Source organism: Pteropus vampyrus, unplaced genomic scaffold (assembly GCF_000151845.1).
Source record: "Pteropus vampyrus isolate Shadow unplaced genomic scaffold, Pvam_2.0 Scaffold5, whole genome shotgun sequence".
In the NCBI taxonomy this organism is placed as follows: domain Eukaryota; kingdom Metazoa; phylum Chordata; class Mammalia; order Chiroptera; family Pteropodidae; genus Pteropus; species Pteropus vampyrus.
The window spans coordinates 16126641-16147933 of record NW_011888786.1 but is presented as its reverse complement, the minus strand read 5'-3'; the positions used below and the strand labels follow the sequence as shown (position 1 = coordinate 16147933).

General features: G+C 34.2%; 1 protein-coding gene across 1 annotated transcript in view; it reads left to right on the top strand.

The window, feature by feature from the left end:
* Positions 1-21293, top strand: part of ARAP2 (ArfGAP with RhoGAP domain, ankyrin repeat and PH domain 2) — a 171545-nt gene that overhangs the window by 114275 nt on the left and 35977 nt on the right. Inside the window, exons 21-26 of the mRNA XM_023534268.1 lie at positions 20-232; positions 3511-3616; positions 6941-7088; positions 8600-8668; positions 11203-11277; positions 13995-14112. Coding sequence (XP_023390036.1) covers positions 20-232; positions 3511-3616; positions 6941-7088; positions 8600-8668; positions 11203-11277; positions 13995-14112 — 729 coding nt within the window. The remainder of the gene's footprint in view (positions 1-19; positions 233-3510; positions 3617-6940; positions 7089-8599; positions 8669-11202; positions 11278-13994; positions 14113-21293) is intronic.

The window sequence follows — 21293 nt, the reverse complement described above, 5'->3', positions numbered from 1 at the left end:
TTTTTTTTTTTTAACAAAGGCTTAGGGTGCAAATATATCTATCAAAAGAATGGTGATTCTTTGCATGTAAGTGAACTCCTAGAGAGTTTCAAAAAAGATGCAAGAAGCTTTAAATTGAGGGCTGGAAAACATCAACTTGAAGATGTGACAGACGTTTTGAAAACTTTTCTCTCTGACACTGACGATGCACTTCTTACCAAGGAGCTCTACCCATACTGGATCTCTGCTTTAGGTAATATATATAAATATGCACCATCATAAGTGCTTGTCTTTTCATTGGATAATTAGATTTTTAAAATCTTTGATAATTTGAAAATTTAACTGAATAGAACAATGTACATAAGATTCAGACAGGAAATTGTGTATATGTCAATATTTGTTTATATCTATCGCAGAAGAAATTTGTGGTAATCATTGATACGTAATGTTTTATATATTTAGTTTTCAGTAGCTTCCTTAGTGCTTACTCTGCTTGAACTTAGAAAGTGTTATAGTGAACTCCATGTATGCTATTAATTTCTCATTAAGATTAAAATGAAAGGTTTAATACAAGATTAGTTTTATAGGATTTCTCTATATGGCTCTTTTGGCTTTTTTCTATCATTTATTCTTTCTCTTTAGGGTATGTAATAATAATTCTTTACTCTTTCTATCTTTATTTCCCTAGATTCTGTCTAATGACGTCAAAAAGCTTTGCTACAGTATAAGAGAACCTATTTAAGAAATGACCCTAGAGAAGTAGTTTATTAAATGACTAATTTAGTCAAATCGATTTCAGTAAATCAATATATATATATTTTATGGATATATTTATATCCATTCAAAACAACTCCTGTTATAGAAATGTTACCGCAATAACAACTTAGAAATATAAAATTGCCTTTAATCCCATCTTTCTTAATAGAACTGTTTTCATTTTTACATATTACTTTAAGTCTTGCCTCATACCTATAATTTATATATAAATATTTACTTTATTAATAAATCACATTTTCCATTAGCTATAGTGCTTTAAAAATGATTTTCAATCTTTATTTTTTTCAGTTTTTAAAATTTGTCGTTGAATTATATCATAATTTACTAATATATTTCTCTCTTGCACCTTTAATCTGCTTTAGAATTTTTTTGGAAAATGACCTTTGAATTTGATTATATGATATTCCTCTGTTGAGAGAGAATTTTTCTTTGAAAATATTTGTTTACTCTAAAACATAAATATGATATTTGAAGGTATTAATTTTTAAAACATCACAAAACACCCACAGTTTGAAAAATCTCAAGAATGACCCTTATTAGTGTCTGCAAGAAAAGTTTAGTATCGTTATTAAAGCTTTTCACAATTTAATTATTTAATTCGGAAGTCTTTTATTTGCTTCCTGGTATTTCTCAAATCAATTGGTTTAACTCTAATCACAAGAAGTGTTGTGAAGTATAATTTTCTGCAATACGAGATATGGAATTATATTACATATATAATTGTATCTCTTTAAGCCTTCTTACCTTGCCACCCTCATTTTTGTTTTAAAGATTTTATTTCATTTATAACTATGAAGTTATTGATAGTATATTTTATAAAGACTTACAGTTTCTTTATTGTAAAATTAGTGATCAAAAATCTGTCAAATATGCTTTTGCTGAAGTTTCAAATTTAGTGACAAAAATATCTTTAATGTCAGTCTGTCAGCAGGAGGTAGTTGGGAAATGATACCATGTGTCAGAGAGGAATGTATTCACCTTTCTCTTGGATATGAATTCTTTGAGAATTTACTTAGAGAAGGCTTTGAATACTGAGTCAAATAGCCTTAAAGTCCTTTGCTTTTAGTTCCAATGTAGCTCACCCTGACCTCTCAGAAGTGCCCTATGTTGGATCTGACAAGACTAAACCAGAACAATCTGGGCGACCTCAGAGGAGAGCTCTCTTGGGTCTTGTGCAGTCAAGGCAAAGAAAGCCTTACAGTAGCATGTGACCTATTTATATCATACATGATCTATTCTTCTAAGAACACTATTAAATTGTCTGATGTCTGTGGCTAGTTGAATAGTTCACCGTATTTTCTGTGTGACCTGAGCTCTATCTTACGTTCTACTTTCTAATTGCTTAAGCTTTGTTTTCAAAATGTCATCTATTTTATTTCTGTAGGATTTGTGAAAATATACTGTTACTAGTGTGACTTCTTGTTATAAGTGTAGTGGTATTAATTATATTTTATGGAATAAATGCAATTACTTCTATAGTTAGAAACCAGACGACTTGAAGGCAAATGTTTAGATTTCACTAGGAATGATAGTTAATTCTTAATTCACTTCTAGTATAGTCTCTGAATGTTATATGGGTGTTTTCCCCTCTTGCTTTTAGAGAGTCATCTACCAGCACAGTTAAGACAAAATGATGTTTGCTTTTAGACCTCACGTGCAGGCTAAATCAGTACAAAAAGATCTGTTGCAGTTTTGAATAAGAGTAAACTTCAAAGTGTCACAGAGTTTCTTACCTCCCCAGGGATCATCATATCCTTTGCAAGTGACAGTGTATTTTTAAAGAATCATTAATGTGCTTCTGGCTTTCTGTGGATAAAATAGTTAGAGCTAAGCAGAAAATGAAAAAGTCTTGTTTCTAAAGGTAGCTGGGAATTGAGAGGGAATATATAAGTGCAATCCCCTTGAGTTACGGAGTCAGCACAAGTTATTTATTTGAAGAAAGGTCTCTTATTTCTCCTGTGATCTCAAAGGTTAAACTGAACCACCACTACACATCTTCTAGAGACCAGAACCTGGGGGTTCCTATGTCTAGTTTGTTCAAGTGTTTGACTTCTTGGGGTTAGGAGAGTGGAAGGTAATCTCTTCTTGTCCTCCTCTCCATGACTAACCAAGTTCCGTCTGTGACAAATTCCGAGGGTCCATCCTCCTCTAAGTCAATGTCATAGTATCAGAGTCTGCACATGGCTTTTTCTCTTGTCCCTTTACCTTTTTCAAGGAGTTGAAGGTAAGAGGGCTAATAAAAGTTCCTTTGCATGAATCTGCAGGGTAGTGCACAGTTCATAGCTCTGGGATGGTTTTAGATTTAGAAAGATTTTTTATGATTTCATAAGGGGAAAAAAGATCAGAAATGTCATTTTCAAATACAGGTCGTGAGATTTTTTTTATAGCCAGAGTTAAAATACTTTTGGCTTATAGCTATAATTTGCACTCCTGTCTGGGTTATTAATTGAATATATTTCTGTTAAGTGAAGTTTGATGTTCCTTAAAGTAGAAGATAAAATACAACTCTGGGTTTAGAAAGTGCTTCATTTTTAATTACATAGTATAAGAACTATAGCATATAGCCTAGGAATGTTTATGTAAATACTTTTTCATAATTATAGAAGTTCAAATATTTTTCTGTTGAAACTTGATTGTATCACTTAGTGAAATATGATTGTGAATATTATTTTAAAATATTGCTAAAAGGCAAATTTATAATACAGATTACTATTTTAGGCCTGTTTTTTTTTTTTTTTTTTTTGGAACCTCTAGATACCCAGGATGACAAGGAAAGAATTAAAAAATATAGAGCATTTATACATACTCTTCCAGGTGTTAACCGAGCAACATTGGCAGCTGTTATTGAACACCTTTACAGGTAGGTGGATTCATGAATTTTTTAGTTCATTTCAAACATGACCCTTAATATGTAATTATTTCCTGAATTTAAAGTACTGTGGTTAACCTTGTGCATGTGACCATGAATCTTTCATCATATCTTGAGTTGTTTCAAAATGAAATTCCTATTAAGCTATCACTTTAATGTCTCTTTCTGTAATTAAGATGCATTTCAGATAAATAGCATTGGAGAGTTTCTTAAATGAATTAAAAATAATCATGTACACCATCCTCAAATACATCCAGTGTATAAGCAAGAATTTTTAAATTCATTTTAGAGGGAAGCTGGGGAAGAGAAGAAAGTATAGGGATGGGGATTCTATAGCAGAATCTGTCTGTGGAAAAGCATTTTCTCATGGTGGACTCTTCAGAAACTCTATTATCGGTTTATACCTAATCTGACTCTAATATGTCGGGGTCGGACTGTTGATCAGATGAAGAAATTTTAAAAGTCAAAAATCGTCTATGTCAGGGCATGTGGTCCCCTGAATTTGGGAGGATAGAAGATATATTATGGTAGCTCGAAGAATAATAGCTGAAGGATGAGGATGTTTGAAAATAACCTTTAATGTTAAAACAAAAGGTTTGTTTTGCTATTAGCAAAAATTATTACAAAGGCTTTACCACGTATTAAATATTGCTTAAGGAATATATTGTCGTAGCTTCCTGCATGGATGCAGTACTCCCTTGAATAAATTTCTGTGAAAATTCTACTCAAAGTACCTTGTTTGGAGTCTAGATTTAGAAATTTTTCACAGCTTATCTCTTCATCTTTCTTTGCCAACCACCACTTCTCATACATGTAAACTTTGTTACTGTAAAACTTATTTTCTTATGGTACCATATAAATTTAGCTTATATATTATATAGTCCTATCTCTATGTTGCCTGTGAGACATTGAGACAGATTTTTTTCATCAAAAATTTTAATGCGACCCAGCTGCCACAATTTATTAAGTGAACATTTTAAACATTGAGTTACACATCATTATTCTTGAAATTCTTAATTCAGATTTGAATTTGAGATGACAAGTTCCTTCCCACCTTCCCTTCCTCCTTTTCTTCACCTAACATATATTTTAGCTTCTATTATGTAGAAGACAGTGCGTTTTAAGATTCCATGTGAACAGAAATATTTAATAATAATACATAAATGACAAATAGTTTTGAGTCAGCAGTTCCTGAACTGAGCACCAAGGAGCCCTGGGACATCACAGTGAACTCCCAGGGGTGCTGCGGGACATTTTATATTTTTTAAGGAACACAGCAACATCAGGACAGGTTTTAATACAGATAATATTAGCATAAGACATGGACTTCTAGAGGAGAGATTGAGTCATTCATTGTGTGTTCAGCTCCAGGGGATGCTTCTGATTTAAAGAGAGATAGGAACTGGGCATGAAAGAAAGATAAGTATAAGATATGAGCAAAACATATTTTCTAGGAAATAGCCGTGCTAGAAAATGAGATTGTAGATGCCTGGCAGGAGGTGAGAGGCTCTGTTACTCAAGCAAAAACATCTGGATTTTATTTCTTTAAGTGACAAGTGACTGGTCAAATCTGTTTTAGAATAGCAACCCCTGTAATGGGATGGGTTGGGGAGAGGTTAGACTAGAGGCAGAGAAACTGATTAGGAAACAGCTTTCTTGGGCTTCTGAGGATAAGGCCTGAGTGAGAAGAGACTGAGCAGCAGAATATGAAAACCTAGGAAACACTGACATGTGGGGGTGGAGAAATAAAGGAAGAAAAGGGAAATACTATATTGTACCTACTTTTGCTAGAAATTAAGGCAGAAACAGAAAGTCAAAAGAGAGGTTAAGAGTACCAAAGGAGAATGCTTTTGCAGAAGGATGTCTCGAAAGGTGGGAATGTTTGATTAGTATCATCAAAAATTTGAGGTCCCTTTGGATGAGGTCAGGTTGATTTAGCATTTAATTCCATTCCTGCCTTAGATAAAAGATTACTTCCTCCATGACTAACATTTTCTTAATTCCATTCACCAGATATTTATTACGCGCTACAGTGTGATTAAAGCAGCACTCGCTGCCTGTGAGACACTTAGATTCCAGTAACAGAGGCATACATGCAGATAAATTTTCCAGGTGTTTACAGCATAGTGTGATAGGAGTACAGAAGTGGTTTTGAGAGGGGTGTCCACAGTTATTACATTCTTCTCTATCAACTTGTAATTCTTTTTGCATCTTCTAAATCATATAGGATGATTGCACTTGCTCCATCTCCGCTATGCCATTTGACATTTTATTATAAGTTTTTTACATTATCATATATATTGCTGTCATGTTTACTCACGTTTTCTTGAACCTACTAGAATTTCTGCTTTAAAAGACAGGTGTGCCTACCTTAGTCTTGCTTTATTCCTTTGATTGAGTTGGTCTCCCTTGTTTAGTGTGTATTCTAAAAGTTTGCAAATGTAATTAGGCAAACAAGCAGCTGCCCTATACATAGCCAGTGACAAATAACATTAATAGATACTTTCATGTGTATCACTTAGTGCTCCCATCTCATGCATTCTTATCAATGTAAATATCCTTTTATTAGGGTGATGGCTGTAGTTTTTTGTTTTGTTTTTAATCTCTTTGAACTTAGATTTGTGAATACTTTAAGTGCTTTTTCTAAGACCCAAAAGTAGCCTGCTGATTGGGAGAGTTGATTCATCGGTTCGTTATAAAAAGTCATTCTTCGTTATATCAAAGAAAAGTATAGTTGTCTTTCTAAACTAGGCAATTCCTTTTTGAGAGCTACTATCTTATTTTGAATAACCAAACAGACATTTGCTGCTTGGTATTTTCTCACCTGATAATGCACTTTTTGGAAAATCCAGCCCAGCCCTGAACATTGAATTTAGAACTCTCCACTATATGTCTCCCAATTCACCTTTCTTGCCTTATTTCCTACTTAGCTATTACTTCCTTTTCCCTCTCTCATTTATGCTGCAGTCCCACAAATCATTCCATACCGTTCTGCAAGCACATCTTTATGTCTTAGCCTCAGGTTGTCCCATTTTCTAGAATTGTTTGGATATAGTGAGTTCGTCCTCTAAATTAGCACTCAAGTACTGCTTTGTAACTTGTAGTAATATCTTCTTTAACACTAGTTTTCTGTGTTCTTGACTAGACTCTTAGCTACTTGGAAGAAAGAACTTGGAATCACTCCACCTTGTATATCAGAGACTTTCAATATGTGTATGCTAAAAGAAAATGATAAATGGATATTATGACTATAAAATTTTCTATAAAATTTTCAGAAAGAAGTATGTCATAATGAGGTATGCTTTTCTTTAACAGGGTTCAGAAATGCTCAGAAATCAATCACATGAACACCCATAACTTGGCCTTGGCCTTTTCATCCTGTTTGTTTCAAACTAAAGGACAAACTAGTGAAGAAGTGAATGTCATCGAGGACTTAATTGATAATTATGTTGAAATATTTGAGGTAAGTATTTTATATCCCATTTCTTGTTAAAATAGTTTTGATGTTACTGCTTGCAAACAAAAAAATATATTTTTGGATATTTTTATTCAGGTCTTTATGAATATTTTAAAATGAAGAAAATAAAGGATAGTTATATATGATCTTTAATTTTTCAGCTATAATTAGCTTTTTAAATTTGGCTGTTTCTGAAAGCTTTTTTATTATCTTCTGCCTATTGGATAGAATATTTCTATTTATAGTGTTTTTATATATTTATTTGCTTCCTCAGTATGTGTATGCATTAAGTATGTGTACTTAGAGGTGTGAACTTATGAATTTACAAATTTGATAATAAACACCAGGCCGTTAAATCCTGCAGTTGAAAAGAAAGCATTTTAGTGTTTTCTTTTAATTGTGCTTGAATTGGAAAAAACAAACTCTGAAATGTTATTCTGTGGTTTTTACTAAGTCATCTCTAATTATTCTAATTATTTGACGTTTCAATTCGCCATTTTATGAAGTTAATATTTTCATGTTTCATCAGAAAACTGTTAGAATAGGGATAATTTCTTAGTTTAAAGAAGTAAAAATGAGGAAATAAGCCCAGGATTTGAATATGTGGGAAAGGTAGGGAATATGAGTCAAAGGTCCTGATATATGTCAGAGGTCCAGCGCCATCATTTATTTTTGGCATGTTTTGTCATTTAACCTTTTTGAGCATTCCATTAAGTGATGTTTTATACAATTACTTGTTTTCCAGGGCTTAGATATACCAGATGAAATAAAATGGGTTAATGTAATAGGTTACTATTTGTAAAGTTCTAACATTCTTATAATAACTTATCACAAGATTACTTAAGTAGTAAAGGGAAAGAAAATGTATTTTTATAAAATAACACAGTTTGTATCTTAATTTATTTAGGAATGGACACCAGAGTTGTCAAATTCTTTTTGCTCTTCGATCTTTTTATTTCTTTCTGTATGTGTCCACTGTTTTTGATCAGTAGCAACTTCTGTGCAATAATCTGATGCTGAGAAATGAAAGAATTAAAAAAAAAAAAAAGTACTGTGTGGCTTTGCATGCTCTCTTTAGTTTTTATATTTGTACTGTTCCATTAATAAAAATAAATGGTTATCTTCATAGCTTTGTTAAATCCAACCTTAACTAATGGTGGAAATTTCATATTCACTTACTGAACATTTTCGTTTGAGAAATAAGTCTTGTCTCTCAGTCTACATAAACTCTAACAAACCAGTCATCTGCCCCTTGCTTATTAAATTGCCTTAGCAAAGGGGCTTCCTTGGTAGGATCTGTAGCCTGAAATGGTATCATAATAAAATGTTCTGACCTTTATGAAGCTCATCTCGTTGGCTCTGTTTTTGCCCTAGGTGTGTGGGTCCACACTGATTAAGATGGCCATTCTCATTCATTTATACTTGTCGGTCTTTAAATTCCTAAAGAAACTTATGTGAGGATGAGAACCATCACTCCTTGTATTTTATTAGAATGTCCCAAATTATATTTTAAACAGGTTACAGAAGATCAAGTCAAACAAATGGACATAGAAAATAGCTTTATTACCAAGTGGAAAGACACTCAAGTGAGTAGTAATAGTTAGATCTCCAAAGGGAAAAAAATATTAAAAAAAAAACAAAAAACAAAAACTTTTATTGTAAGTAAAGACAATTGTTGTGTTTATTTTCAAGTTTCTATTTGAAGCAAAGTAAAAGTAATGGGCAAAGGGAACCAAGATAAAATAGCTGTGTAATTCTGCAGCATGGTGCATGTATACAAATTTCCAAAGTATGTTAAAGTAACTTTTTCAAAATACAGAAGGAAAAATCAGTTTTAATTTTATCAAGTATCCCTTATAAAATCAGTTCTCATTTATAAAACACTATTGAAATTGCCAGTGGATTTCACAGGAAGCATTTGAAGCCAAAAATACTAGAGTAAATTGAAAATTCAGACTCCCTAATGATTCTTTCCGTTATGATTTTGAATATATAAATTATTTCTTACATGCTTTTGCTTTGCCTGCTCTTGGATGATTGTGTCAGCCGGAATGTTTCTGTGTGATCTAACATATGCTAATTTATGTCTTAAGTTGACTTTTCTGATTTTTTCTTGCTTTTCTCAGTCACATTACATTGGATTTGTGGGTTCAGGTTGCATTACACTTTTCAAGGAGACCTTTCCTTATTTGATGACTATTCATTGGACTTGCTTAAAATTACTCTTTAATCCTCTTCTAATACCTAAGGATTGTAATAGATTCAAGGTACCAATTCAAACAACAGAAATGGGTCAACTATATTCTATTTATGAAATACACTCAAAGATTGAAGCTCGAAAGCTTATTAGTCAAACCCTAAATTCACCTCATTCCTGAAATATACAGCGCTAACTAGAATAGTCATCAGTGCTATCATTCCTTTTGAAGGAGATGAGAAAACGCCTTCCTTCTAGTGCCTAGATCCCCTAGTACTAATACTGTGATATTAATTACTTGAAGAAGTATTTCCTCCATTTTGACCCAAAGTAATTAATGCAGCCTCCGGAGGAGTTAGCTGTAACAGGAAAAAGTCTGGCTCATTAGCAGTTAGCTGCTGTCTTGGATTCTTGCTTTTTTGGGAGAGTTTCAGTCATGCAGTAAGGGAGCGTGTGAGCCCAGGGGATAATCTTTGGCAGCATTTTCTGTATTGTTAAAGTATGAGTACCCTTCTGCCTTTTTATCTTTTGTATTCATATTATAATAAATGAGTCTTAAATGCTTTCTAATTAAGTATAAATAAGCAAAATAAAAGAATTATCTATAAAGTAGGATATTTGGGAAAGGAAAGTCGAAGTGTTTGGAAAAACATGTTCTTTTGCTTGAGCTTTTCTCTATTTCATCCAACTCTCCATTGGAGTATTTTTCTGACAGTCTTTCTGTCTTATCCTTGTTTGAATTTCTTAGCAGTGCTTGTGTTTTGGCTTCACCCTATGAGTTTGTAGTGTTTGCTTTTTTAATTTTTAAAATGTGTCTTTCCTGGAGAGTTGTTTATGCAAACAGTGAAAAGTAAAAATGTCACTGTATCTATGCTTCCCTAAAATTTTTGTGTAGCATCGAAAGTGAGAAAGAAAAATTGGAAATAAGCTTTCCTAAGTCTGTAGTGTCAGAATAAATAAGAATATTTCTTCAAAGTGCATTTTTAATGTTTTCCCCACAGATTTACTCGTTAGGTTTTCCTCTGAGGCAAATTTAACTTCAGAATAATTGTTTCATCTTTTTTTTTTTTTTAATTAGATGATGGATATTATTTAGTTACACAACTTAAGAGAGTTTCCGAAAAAAGTTGCTCAATGTTTTTCATAGATTCATTTGTAATCTCCACATTATTCTTTGTAATCTCCACATTATGCTGTCAATCTCTACATAGTGATACCTTATGCTTTTTTTTTCTGGCTTGTATCTTCTTCACTTAGTATGTCTTCTCAGGTATAATAGTGCCCCAAAATAGCACTAATGCTTGGCTAAAGATGATTAAAAACTTATCTTTATTATCTGCTTTATTTTATCACTTTACATTTATTTTTTCTTGCTAAATATACTTTCTCTGTTTGTTGTTTTAATACAACTCTGACTTAATTTATCCTCAGATTTCAATTTTTGGACAGATCATCTCTGAAAATTTAGCAAGACCTATTTTGCCTTTTAATTATCAATATTATGCCCACACTACAACTTAAAGCAGAATTACATGTGGCTCATTTTCCCTGCGCATTTTGTTTATCCTGTTCCATGGTGATGGCTCTTAGAACTTCAGTTGCTATAGTCAGCATATTTTCATTGTGGCTGAATCATTATTTCAGTAAGAATGTAAGTGTTGAGGATGCTAAACTTTGAGTAAGAGATTTAAAGAAAAAAGCATCATTGTGACTGTTGTTACTGATTGTAATATCTGTGTAGATTCCTTGTCCTTAATCAATCATGTTTGGAAAGTGGGTATCATCATGCTATTAACAGGAAGATTGGCTCATTTCATTGTTATAAAACGCTCAGAAGTAGAACTAGGACGTCTGTGTTAAGTGTCACATGTGTGTTCTTGCAATGTACTTAGATTGGGTATTTTCACATCTGCCCTTTTCTAGGTTTCCCAGGCTGGAGATTTGTTAATTGAAGTATATGTAGAAAAGAAGGAACCTGACTGCAGTATTATAATTCGGGTGAGTCCTAAAGATAGATGTAAAGAGTACTGTTGCAAATCACAAGTGTTAGCATTAATTCACGTCTTGAATTTTCCATTGTTTCTTATAGCTCCTTTTACATGCATAATTAAAATTGTGACTGATGACAGGATTGACTTTTCATTCCAATATCCTCTGAGAATTCCATGTTTCAGTCATTTGAAAAGGGAACATCTTATGTGCTTTGGGTTAAGATTAGGATTTTCTATATATTCTAGAAAATAGCCTGAGCTTAAATTTTTGCTCCTTCTTAACATTAGGCAAATTATATACTTCATCTGAGCCTCAATATTCTCACCTGTAAAATGAGGAAAAATTACAGTTTTCTCAGCATATCAGTGTTTAATAAATATAACTATTACTACTACTCTAATAATTATAATACTGATAATAATTATTGTTATTATTTCCCCACTCTTGTATCCTAAACCTTAGCTACCAAGTCTTCCGATTTACTTGACTATTGGATAACTCTTTTCTTTCTTAAGACTATTAATTATTTTTTCTGAATTAAAAAGATCCCTCTCATGCTACCATATTCAGTACTTCGTCTGCCTTAGGAAGAGTAACAGTGTTATTTCAGATCCCTACTTAGTACGAATACATTCTCTGTAGGAGGAATAGACATTCTGCCATGTAGCAATAGAAATTCAGCTTTAGCGCCTCATCTTTTTCAAGCTCAAGATTAAACAGTATTAGATATCTCTAGACTTTTGTTAAGCATATATTATAATTGTTAATTTATATATTTTTAATAATTACATATTAAAACCCTATGGCACTGGTTACCTTCCTTAGAACATGGAGCTGAACTACTTTGATCATAGACTTTGCTCTCATGACTCTTTGGCCACATCCTGTTTCTTATGCTGATCGTGTGAGGTTGATACCAGGGGACTTGAGGAAGTAGTACAGATTAATAAGCTCAAGTCTGTTACTAATGTTAGAATTGGTGCTCATAGCCTATGACTTAATTCCATCTATACCTAAATTCTTTAGTAGCTCATTTTAATCTTACTAATGAAGCCATAACAAAGGTTATTACAACTGAGAAAATTTTTAAGTACAGTATTTAGATAAAGGACTGTTTTGTTTCATCTTACAATTCCAAATTCTTTTTAAAAACACTGTAAAAACTATACAAAAATAATCATAAACATTTATTTAATGCTTAAGACTTGCCAAAACTCTTTAGTTACATTTGTCTTAACCGATCATTACCTCAACCCAAGGAGGCAGATAAAGCAGGTAATGTTTCAAGTTTATGTGGATAGAAACTGGAAATTAAGAAAATTAAAGCCAGAACTCAAACCTGGATTATCATATTCCAAACCCGATGTTCATTACATGGATTTATATATTCTTTAGTGTAATGATTTCCAGAGTGTCCTTTGTGGAGTTCTAGGTGTTCTGAAGAGGGGCCTTGGGTTTTTCCTGGGACAAGGAGTGGAGTTCCAGTCTTCCTTTCCTGTGTCAGCCTGAGATGCACTCCCTGCTTGGTTGCTCAGTAATTTATTATTTTGAGAAAAAGCTATATTTCTTTAAAAAATTTGAAGTCATTCCGTTAAATAGCATCATTGAAATGATTCATCTACTAATGTTTCTACCGCTTAAAATTCACATTTCCCAGATGCTTTTTTAAAAGTTTATACTGTTGCCTTTACTAAATGGAAAACAGTGGACTTAACTTTACAATTAATGTATTTCAAAAAAAAAAGCACTAAATTCCACAAAATCCAAAAGATAGACCATATGAGTTACCTGTAATGAAAAATAATATGTTATTTTTATATATGCAATAAGCTTATGCTCAGTAATGGACAGGAGAAATGGAAATGAGCACATACCCTTTCTAAGAAAAATTTTAAATAGGTACATACTTTTATAGAAAATGTGCAGTCGGGATAGTTTAATGCTTGAAACATGTTTGTTTAACATTATAACTAAATTCTAACTGAAGAAAGCCAGCTTGCTTTTAGCCAGCATGGAATTAAGGTTGGCAAAAACAAAAACAAGAAGAAACAAATCAAAAATCCCAAAAGTTTCTGAAGAAAATGGAGTGTTCATGTAATGTCCTGAGGCTTTGGGACTCTTGTAGAGCTGGCCCCCAGGCTGGCATTGCAGACTCTGCCCTATGCCCCGAAATCCTAGTTTCAGCATACTTTGGTGTCCCACCATCTGTCACTTGGCATGGCAGGGCACACCACAGACCACTAAAACCCTGGGGCTTTTGGCATGGTGGACAGCAGTCAACTGTGTATAATTTAGGCATCGGGCTGAATAAACCAAGTCACTCTGAACTCTTGATTATAGAATTGATAGGTAGAAAGTTTTATTCCTGGAAGACCATTGGATTTGCTATCTTGTAACAGTCTTTGTTTGACTAGGTATATTCTTCCCTCTTGAATGATCTAATTGCTCAGCATGTGAGAAAAAATTTTGTCCTGACTATACTATGTCATAATATCTTTTTGCACTCACATTGAAATGTATTACGTTTTATGGAGAAGATCTGAACAGACTGTTTTCTCAGTGTGCTTAGAGAAGCTAGTAAAACATGCCTGGAAAAACCTGAGGACTTGTAAGATGGTAGATTGTAAGTGTTATACTAGGGCAAGTATAAGGCTATGCCCTAGTATAAGGCTATGTCTGTAACTGACATATAGTCTGACTAAATTTTGTCTTTTTTTTTACAGATATCGCCAATGATGGAAGCAGAAGAATTAACTAATGATATATTAGCAATAAAAAATATTATTCCTACAAAAGATGATATCTGGGCCACATTTGAAGTCATTGAAAATGAAGAGCTAGGTAAGTGATTTTCATGCTAGAGTTTCTTAAATTCCTTATAGTATGAAGAAATACTGTATTTGTGATGTTATTATTAACATTTTATGTTTTTTTCTAAAGATTAACATTGTGAATTCCCTCCTACCTTAGTGCATGTGTTGATGTTATTGCCACTTGAGTTTGCCCTCCCGTGATTTTACTCATCAAAATAGATTATTTATTGATTCTAAAAATATAGTGCAAAGCATTAGGCATTCGTGTTTCTGCCTCAGGAAATAAGGCCTGTATTTATAAGGACAAACAGTTTGATTTGTAGCAATATTTAAATGTCACCACCACCACCACCTACCTGATTCCTGTATGCTACTCACTTAGCAAAAACAAAGAACGTTGATTTAAAAGATTATTATTTTAAAAAATAATTTTATTTTAAGCCTATCAAAGCTTATATTTTGGCTTTTTCATTTTTATCTATCTTTAGTGGAGTGGACCAGATATTTTGTCTTTTTTTTATTACCGAGGTAGAAAGATAAGGAGAGCTTTGAAAACACCTTGACTACCCCAATAATAAAGTGCTGAATAAGCTTAACATCTTAATGACACTGTTTGGTTTTAAAGACCTCCAGGGGGGAAAAAATAGATGCAGAATGTCTTTATGCCTTGACCATCTGTCTAGCTGATACTTACTAAGGTCTTGGGACCCTTTCTAGCACAGCTGTCAAACTGCCAAACGTGAAATCTTGCCACCTGCAAACTCAAGATAAAAATTAAAATTCAACATTGAAATACCCCATCGTATGTTATTAGGCGTGTTAATCAGTGTTGGAATGAAACGGGATTATCAAATACTTTGTCTTTCATCACTCCATCTTGATGTTTTCATTCCTTTGTATCTTTTCTTTTTATTATGCACAGCTCTTTAAAAAACAAATTTGTATTAAAATTTGTATTTCAGTGTTCACTGTCAAGATTCAGTGACTGTGGTGTCAGTTCACACTGTGTCTCCGTAGTCAGGCTCACTCTTTCCCAGGCAAACGACTCCTGTGGTCACCACCACCCCACCCCCACCCCCACCCCCCAAGTCTGATGGGTTTGCTTCAGGCTTTACATGTTTTTCTGTGACATTTATTGTTAATGACCGTTCTCTTTTTCTTCAGCGGTCCTCACTCTGTTTTGTGCTGGCTGGGTTCTCCTCCTGGCCCTCTAGTCATTTTCTCTCATTGTCAGTTCTTCCTTTGTCTATCCTCTAAGCAGTGGGTTTCTGCTGCTCCAATCTCTTTTGCCATCTTTTGTCATTTGATGTATTCTTTATAAATAAGATCTTTTTTATTCTTTGTTTGACTAATATGTGTGAGCTAGTGTTCCCCAAATGTTCCTTTTTTCTTCCTCCATCTGGCCCACCAGTGTACCTCCTTTAAAACCCAGACTAAGGGTTTTATTGCTCTTTGTCTTACCTTTTTTTATGGTGCCCATCACATGGGTATATATTCATCTCTCTCAATGAGAGCTTTTCAGAAGGAAGGAGAGACTCTCTTTTTTTCTATCTCTAGTGTCTGGCACAGTGCCTAGTGCATAGTTGACATACAGTTAAAATCTTTTGCTTAAGTGAAGCACAGTTTTACATTAGTGTATGATTCAATGGTGGTAGAGTCTTGATTTTTGTTGTTTAATTTTAAGGAAAGGGACTGGGTTAACAGCTTTATCATTTTTGTGAGTAGAAGATAACTGTCAGCATTACTGCCAGAAGTATCTTTCTAAAACAAATAGAATCATATTATTCCACCATTTAAAACTCTTTAATTATTTCTTCATTTTCTACCTATCCTGTAAAATCTAGTTCAAATGACCTTCCTCCATGATGATACTTAAATAAACATAGTTCTCATTGATCTTTCTCTGATTATTTACTTATAGATCTATAGTACTACATACAGTCTGACTTATAGAGTAGTAATGTGTGTATATTTGGCCCTGCCCTAGACCACATGTTCTTTGGGACAGGGGTCCCCAAGCCCCAGGCCACAGGCCTGTACCAGTCTGTGGCCTGTTAGGAACTGGGCCACACAGCAGAGGATGAGTGGTGGGCAAGCCAGCAAAGCTTCATCTGTATTTGTAGCCGTTCTCCAGTGCTAGCATCACTATCTCAGCTCCACCTCAGATCATCAGGCATTAGATTCTCATAGGAGCACTGGTCCCTGGTGCCAAAAAGTTTGGGGACCGCTGCTCTAGGTTATCTCAGGAGTATAAAGGGAACTTTATAAAATATTTATTATACAAAATGGGCACTGGATATAAGAGGGTAGAGAAGTATTGCTTTAAAATTTACAGACACCTAAAATAAAACCCAGCACTTCTGGTTCACTAGCTTATTTAACCATTTATTTATTTATTTTGGGTTACCACTTTACTTGGAGGATTTATATTTACATTTACATTAGAAAAAGCACCAATTAATTTCCTGCTGACTGTCTTCCATCAACTACAATCTTGTGACTACCAATACCTTCACTTTTATCTTCTTTTTATATTTCACTTTATCTTCCCTGCATGTTTCTAGAAATAAAGCTTTTAACATTTTAGAAGGTCAGCTGGAGCCACAGGTTCCATCTGCTTCAGTAAGCCAATATAATCATAGGACCCTTTGTTGCTTTTCTAGCTTTGTTCCTTTAAAAGCAATAAAAATCATCTTAGTTTTCTCTTCTGGCTATTTGTACTTGAACAGTTGACCAACATTAAAACCATGCCAAATTGGAATTCTTAACTCCATCAAATGTATTCTTGTTTGATATACATGGGGTGTTAACTTTTATTATATATTTGAAAATTCACAAATCAAAACCACTTGAGGTCTCCTAATCTTTTTATAGCTTCATTAAGGTAACTTTTTTTTTTTTTTAATTAGAAGGAATCAAAAAAAAAAAAAAAAACCCACTCCAATCCAATTTTACCATCTGTGATGTACTGTCACATGCAAGTTGATAATCTGTCATTTTCAGGATAAGCATTCCTTCATTTTATTTCTGGATATTCTGCAATCTCTCTTCTAACTATATGGAATTCCTTCCTACTCTCATCCATTCTGCTAGTGCCTCTTGGTTGGGAGGACCAGTGCCCAAAAGCATAGAGCTCCAATGCTGTGACACGGGGATATGCTTCGACTCAGCCCTTGAGAAAACAAGGGTAGTAGGGAGAGAATGCCCACCCAAAATCCATGATTCATTATTCTGCTGTGGATATCCTAAAAAGCAAACAAACAAACAAAAACACAGATAAAGAACCATGCAGGAGACAATCAGCTCTCCAAAAGCTGACCAGGGCCTTGAGATCTATCTCCTAGTGGCTCCTAATCTACAAGCAGGAACCACTCTTTGTGTGCCTGCCACATGTGGATACATTTATCTCAGGAGCAACAACCCAAGTCACTCAAGTTTGGAATGCATCTATTTTATGTTCTACCTCAGTTAACAAGATATTTGTAGGATATGTTCCACATCAACACACTATGCCAGAGGTAGTGAGAGATATAAAGGTCTAAAAGATATGGTAAATGCCCAAAGCAGCAGTCCCCAACCTTTTGGCACCAAGGACGAGTGCTCCTATAAGAATCTAATGCCTGATGATCTGAGATGGAGCTGAGGCTGTGATGCTAGAGCTGGGGAGTGTCTGCAAATACAGATGAAGCTTCGCTCACTTACCCGCTGCCCAGCTCCTGCTATGCGGCCTGGTTCCCAACAGGCAACAGGGGGGCTGGGGAGTGGGGGGCCTGTTCTAGTGTACTCATTAAAAAAAGCTAATATAATATCCTACTTATAATGTAAAAATGAGTAGAGGAAATATATAATAAAACATTATAAATGCTGACACACTCCTATATGGTCAAAGATAATGAAAATAAATTCTTACATCAATATGGAATTACCATATATGTGACAGCTCTACATGCACACTGTATATGCATGTCAATTTGTGACTCTCATATCACTAGAAGCATTGACATTGTTGGCAAAATGGTGTCTGAGTCCATTTGGGCTGCTATAACAGAATTTCATAGACTAAATGGCTTGTAAACACCAGGAATTTATTTCTCACAGTTGTGGAGGCTGGGAAGTCCAAGATTAAGGTACTGGCAGATTCAGTGTCTGGTGAGAGCCAGCTTCCCAGTCCACAGAGGGTTGTCTTTTCTCTCTGTTCTCACACGGTGGAAGGGAGCTCTGTGGGGTCTCTTTTCTAAGGACGATAATCCCATTCATGGGGACTCTGTCTTCTAAAGGTCCTGCCTCCTAATATTATCACATCAGGGATTAGGTTTCATCATAGGAATTTGGGGGAGGAGTGGTGGTAGCAGACATTCAGACCATAAGCAATTGGTGAGCAGTTCTTACAAAGTTCTGACAAATCACCATCTTTTTTTGCATATATATATATATATATATATATATATATATAGTAATCAGGTTCATGAGGAAAAAATGTCATATTAAAACTGTATAAAATATTTTGAGAATTTGTATGGAAAGCTGAGTTAGATTCTAGGTTCAGTTAATTTATAAGTAGGTTTTCCTCTGAATGTCTGGTGGGACATTTTTTGAAATTTGTACTGGATAGAGAATAAGTCTGTCTTTGTGTCATTCTTTGAAAGATACCAAGCATCCCTGACCCACTGCTGCCAATCATTAGGACAAGCTGAAGCCCACTCTAGGAGAGGCTGTCACCTTCCTCAAGAGCTTATCTTCTAAAGTATACTGTTATTTTAATGTTTTGTTTTAAAACTGAACCTCTCGGCTGATCCAGCCCCATATCCTCTAGGTCCTTGACTTGCTGAAAAAAAGTAACTGCCTGAGGAGCCGCATTTAAGTGGACTTTTCAATTGAGCGGTTCAAGTTTGTCAAACACTTTCTATGCAGCAATATCATAATGAAATGTTTTCTTGATTCTTCCTTATAGCTGCAATGATGTAGAAGATCTGTTCATTTTTAATCAGGGTTCTTTCCAACCCTTCCTTTGATTGACACAGAAAGGGCTGTCAGCCTCTGACTCTATGGATAGGACCGAGAAAGGCTTGCATAGCTCAAAATTTGGCACTAAGAATTTAATTATTGGGGAAGTCATAATTGTCTCAGGAAATCCTGTGCCATTACTGCCAGAAATTTAATGACGATACCTATAATTTCGAGTGAAAAATGGATAGCTCTTTTTAACTAGATTTATTCTATGAACATGATTTTAAACTATTAATATTGTGATTTACCTAGCTAAAGAGTCATCTCTATAATCTCTTCTTCTTAAATAATTACACTGAATTTTCAGCAACTTCTATGCTATAGATAGTATGCAAATAAGTTATTTACTTCTAGTAATGCCCTAATGCCAAATGACTTTCATACCATATAATCTATCATGACAGATGGTTGTAAATGTAACTATAAATAAAAACATTTGTAGGAATTTATATTCCAGCAATGCTTGATGACTCAATTTTTCCTGTTTCTTATTTCTTTAGGTGGACTTTAATGTCATTTATAATTATAGCATTGACAGTCTAATAAACATTTATCTTTTCAGCCCATTTTTCAGCTCTGTTTTTATGCAGAAACTTGAATCTTCAGGATTTTCATTCCCCTGAAGTAGTTTATACTATGAGGCTGATGGAGGGAAAAAACTTATTTTTTGAAAACCTATATTTGCCTCTATATCTGCTGTGATATATTTTAGTATAACTAAAAACACTTTAGAGCTATCACTGTAGTACCTGCTTTCATTAGCGACTCTCTTTAATATAAATGCTCTGATATCTGGAAGTCTCATTACCAATTTAATCTTGTAGTAAAGAAGAGTAAGCTTTTATTTCGATCCACATACTGTTTTTCAGTTAAGAATATCATTCTCACCTCTAAGCCAACCGTAGTATCATTCGTTTCCTGAAATGCAGGATGTTGGAACTATTTTGCTATTATTTCCTGCCACTAAGGATGGGAAAGTGAGGGCTAATAAGGGGAAAGGGTGAACTGACATTGTTTTTCACTTTGCTTATGTTACCTTGTTCAGTCCTCAAAAAAAAAAAAAAAAATCTTGGTAAGTTGATACTTTTCCCCAAATCACATGTGAGAAAATCATCATGTGGGGATTTCCATACTTGCCCAAACTAAAACTAAGTGTAGTAGTTAAGATTTGGAGCTATAAAGTCAAATAGATTTGAGGTTCAAATCTCTGCTCCTTACTTGAAGCAGCTGTTCGACTTTAGGCAGGTAGCTGCATGTCCCTGATCCTTGGGTTCCCCTACATGTAAAATATGAATAATACCTAATGAAGAGTGTCCTTGTGAGAATTAAAAGTGATGACTGCTGCGAAGTATCCAGTATACATAATGTCTGAGACATAGCTGTTATTCCAGAAATGGCAGCTGCTAACAGGGTCCTCGTGTCCCAGAGTTCGCATGTAATGGAACCAAGAATTAGATAACACCAAATGTAAAGAGAGTGCTTATTCTATAATTAGTTATTCAGTGATATTATTGAATATATTTCTTATGCTGTGCATAAGGATGCTGTGACTTATTTTATAGGTAGGAGTTTGTACCTCTCAATCCTTTCACCTTTTTTTGCCCTTTCCTTCACTGCCCTCCCCTCTGGAAACCATGTTTAACCTCTGTATCTATGAATCTGTTTTGTTCTGGGTTTTTTTTGTTTGTTTTTTCTTTTGAATTCCACATATAAATTGAAATTATGTGGTACTGCCTTTCTCTTTCTGACTTATTTCACTTAGCATAATACACTCTAGGTCTATCCATGTTGTCACAAATGGCAAGATCTCATTTTTTTTAGAGCTAAGTAATAGTTCATTGTATACATGTACCATTTCTTCTCTATCCATTCATGGTTGGTGGACTTTTAGGTTGTTTCCATATCTTGGCAATTGTATACAGTGCCGCAGTGAACATGGGGGTAGATATATCTTTTTGTGTTTAGGATTCGTCTGTTTTTGGATAAATACCAGTAGTAGGATTGCTGGATCATATAGTAATTCTATTTTTAGTTCTTTGAGGAAGGTCCAAACTGTTTTTCATAGTGGCTGCACCAATTTATAAGCCTACCAACAATGCACAAGGTTTTCCTTTTCTTCATATCCTAGCCAATTCTTATTATGTGTTGTCTTTTTGATTATAGCCATTCTGACAGGTGTGAAGTGATATCTCACTGTGGTTT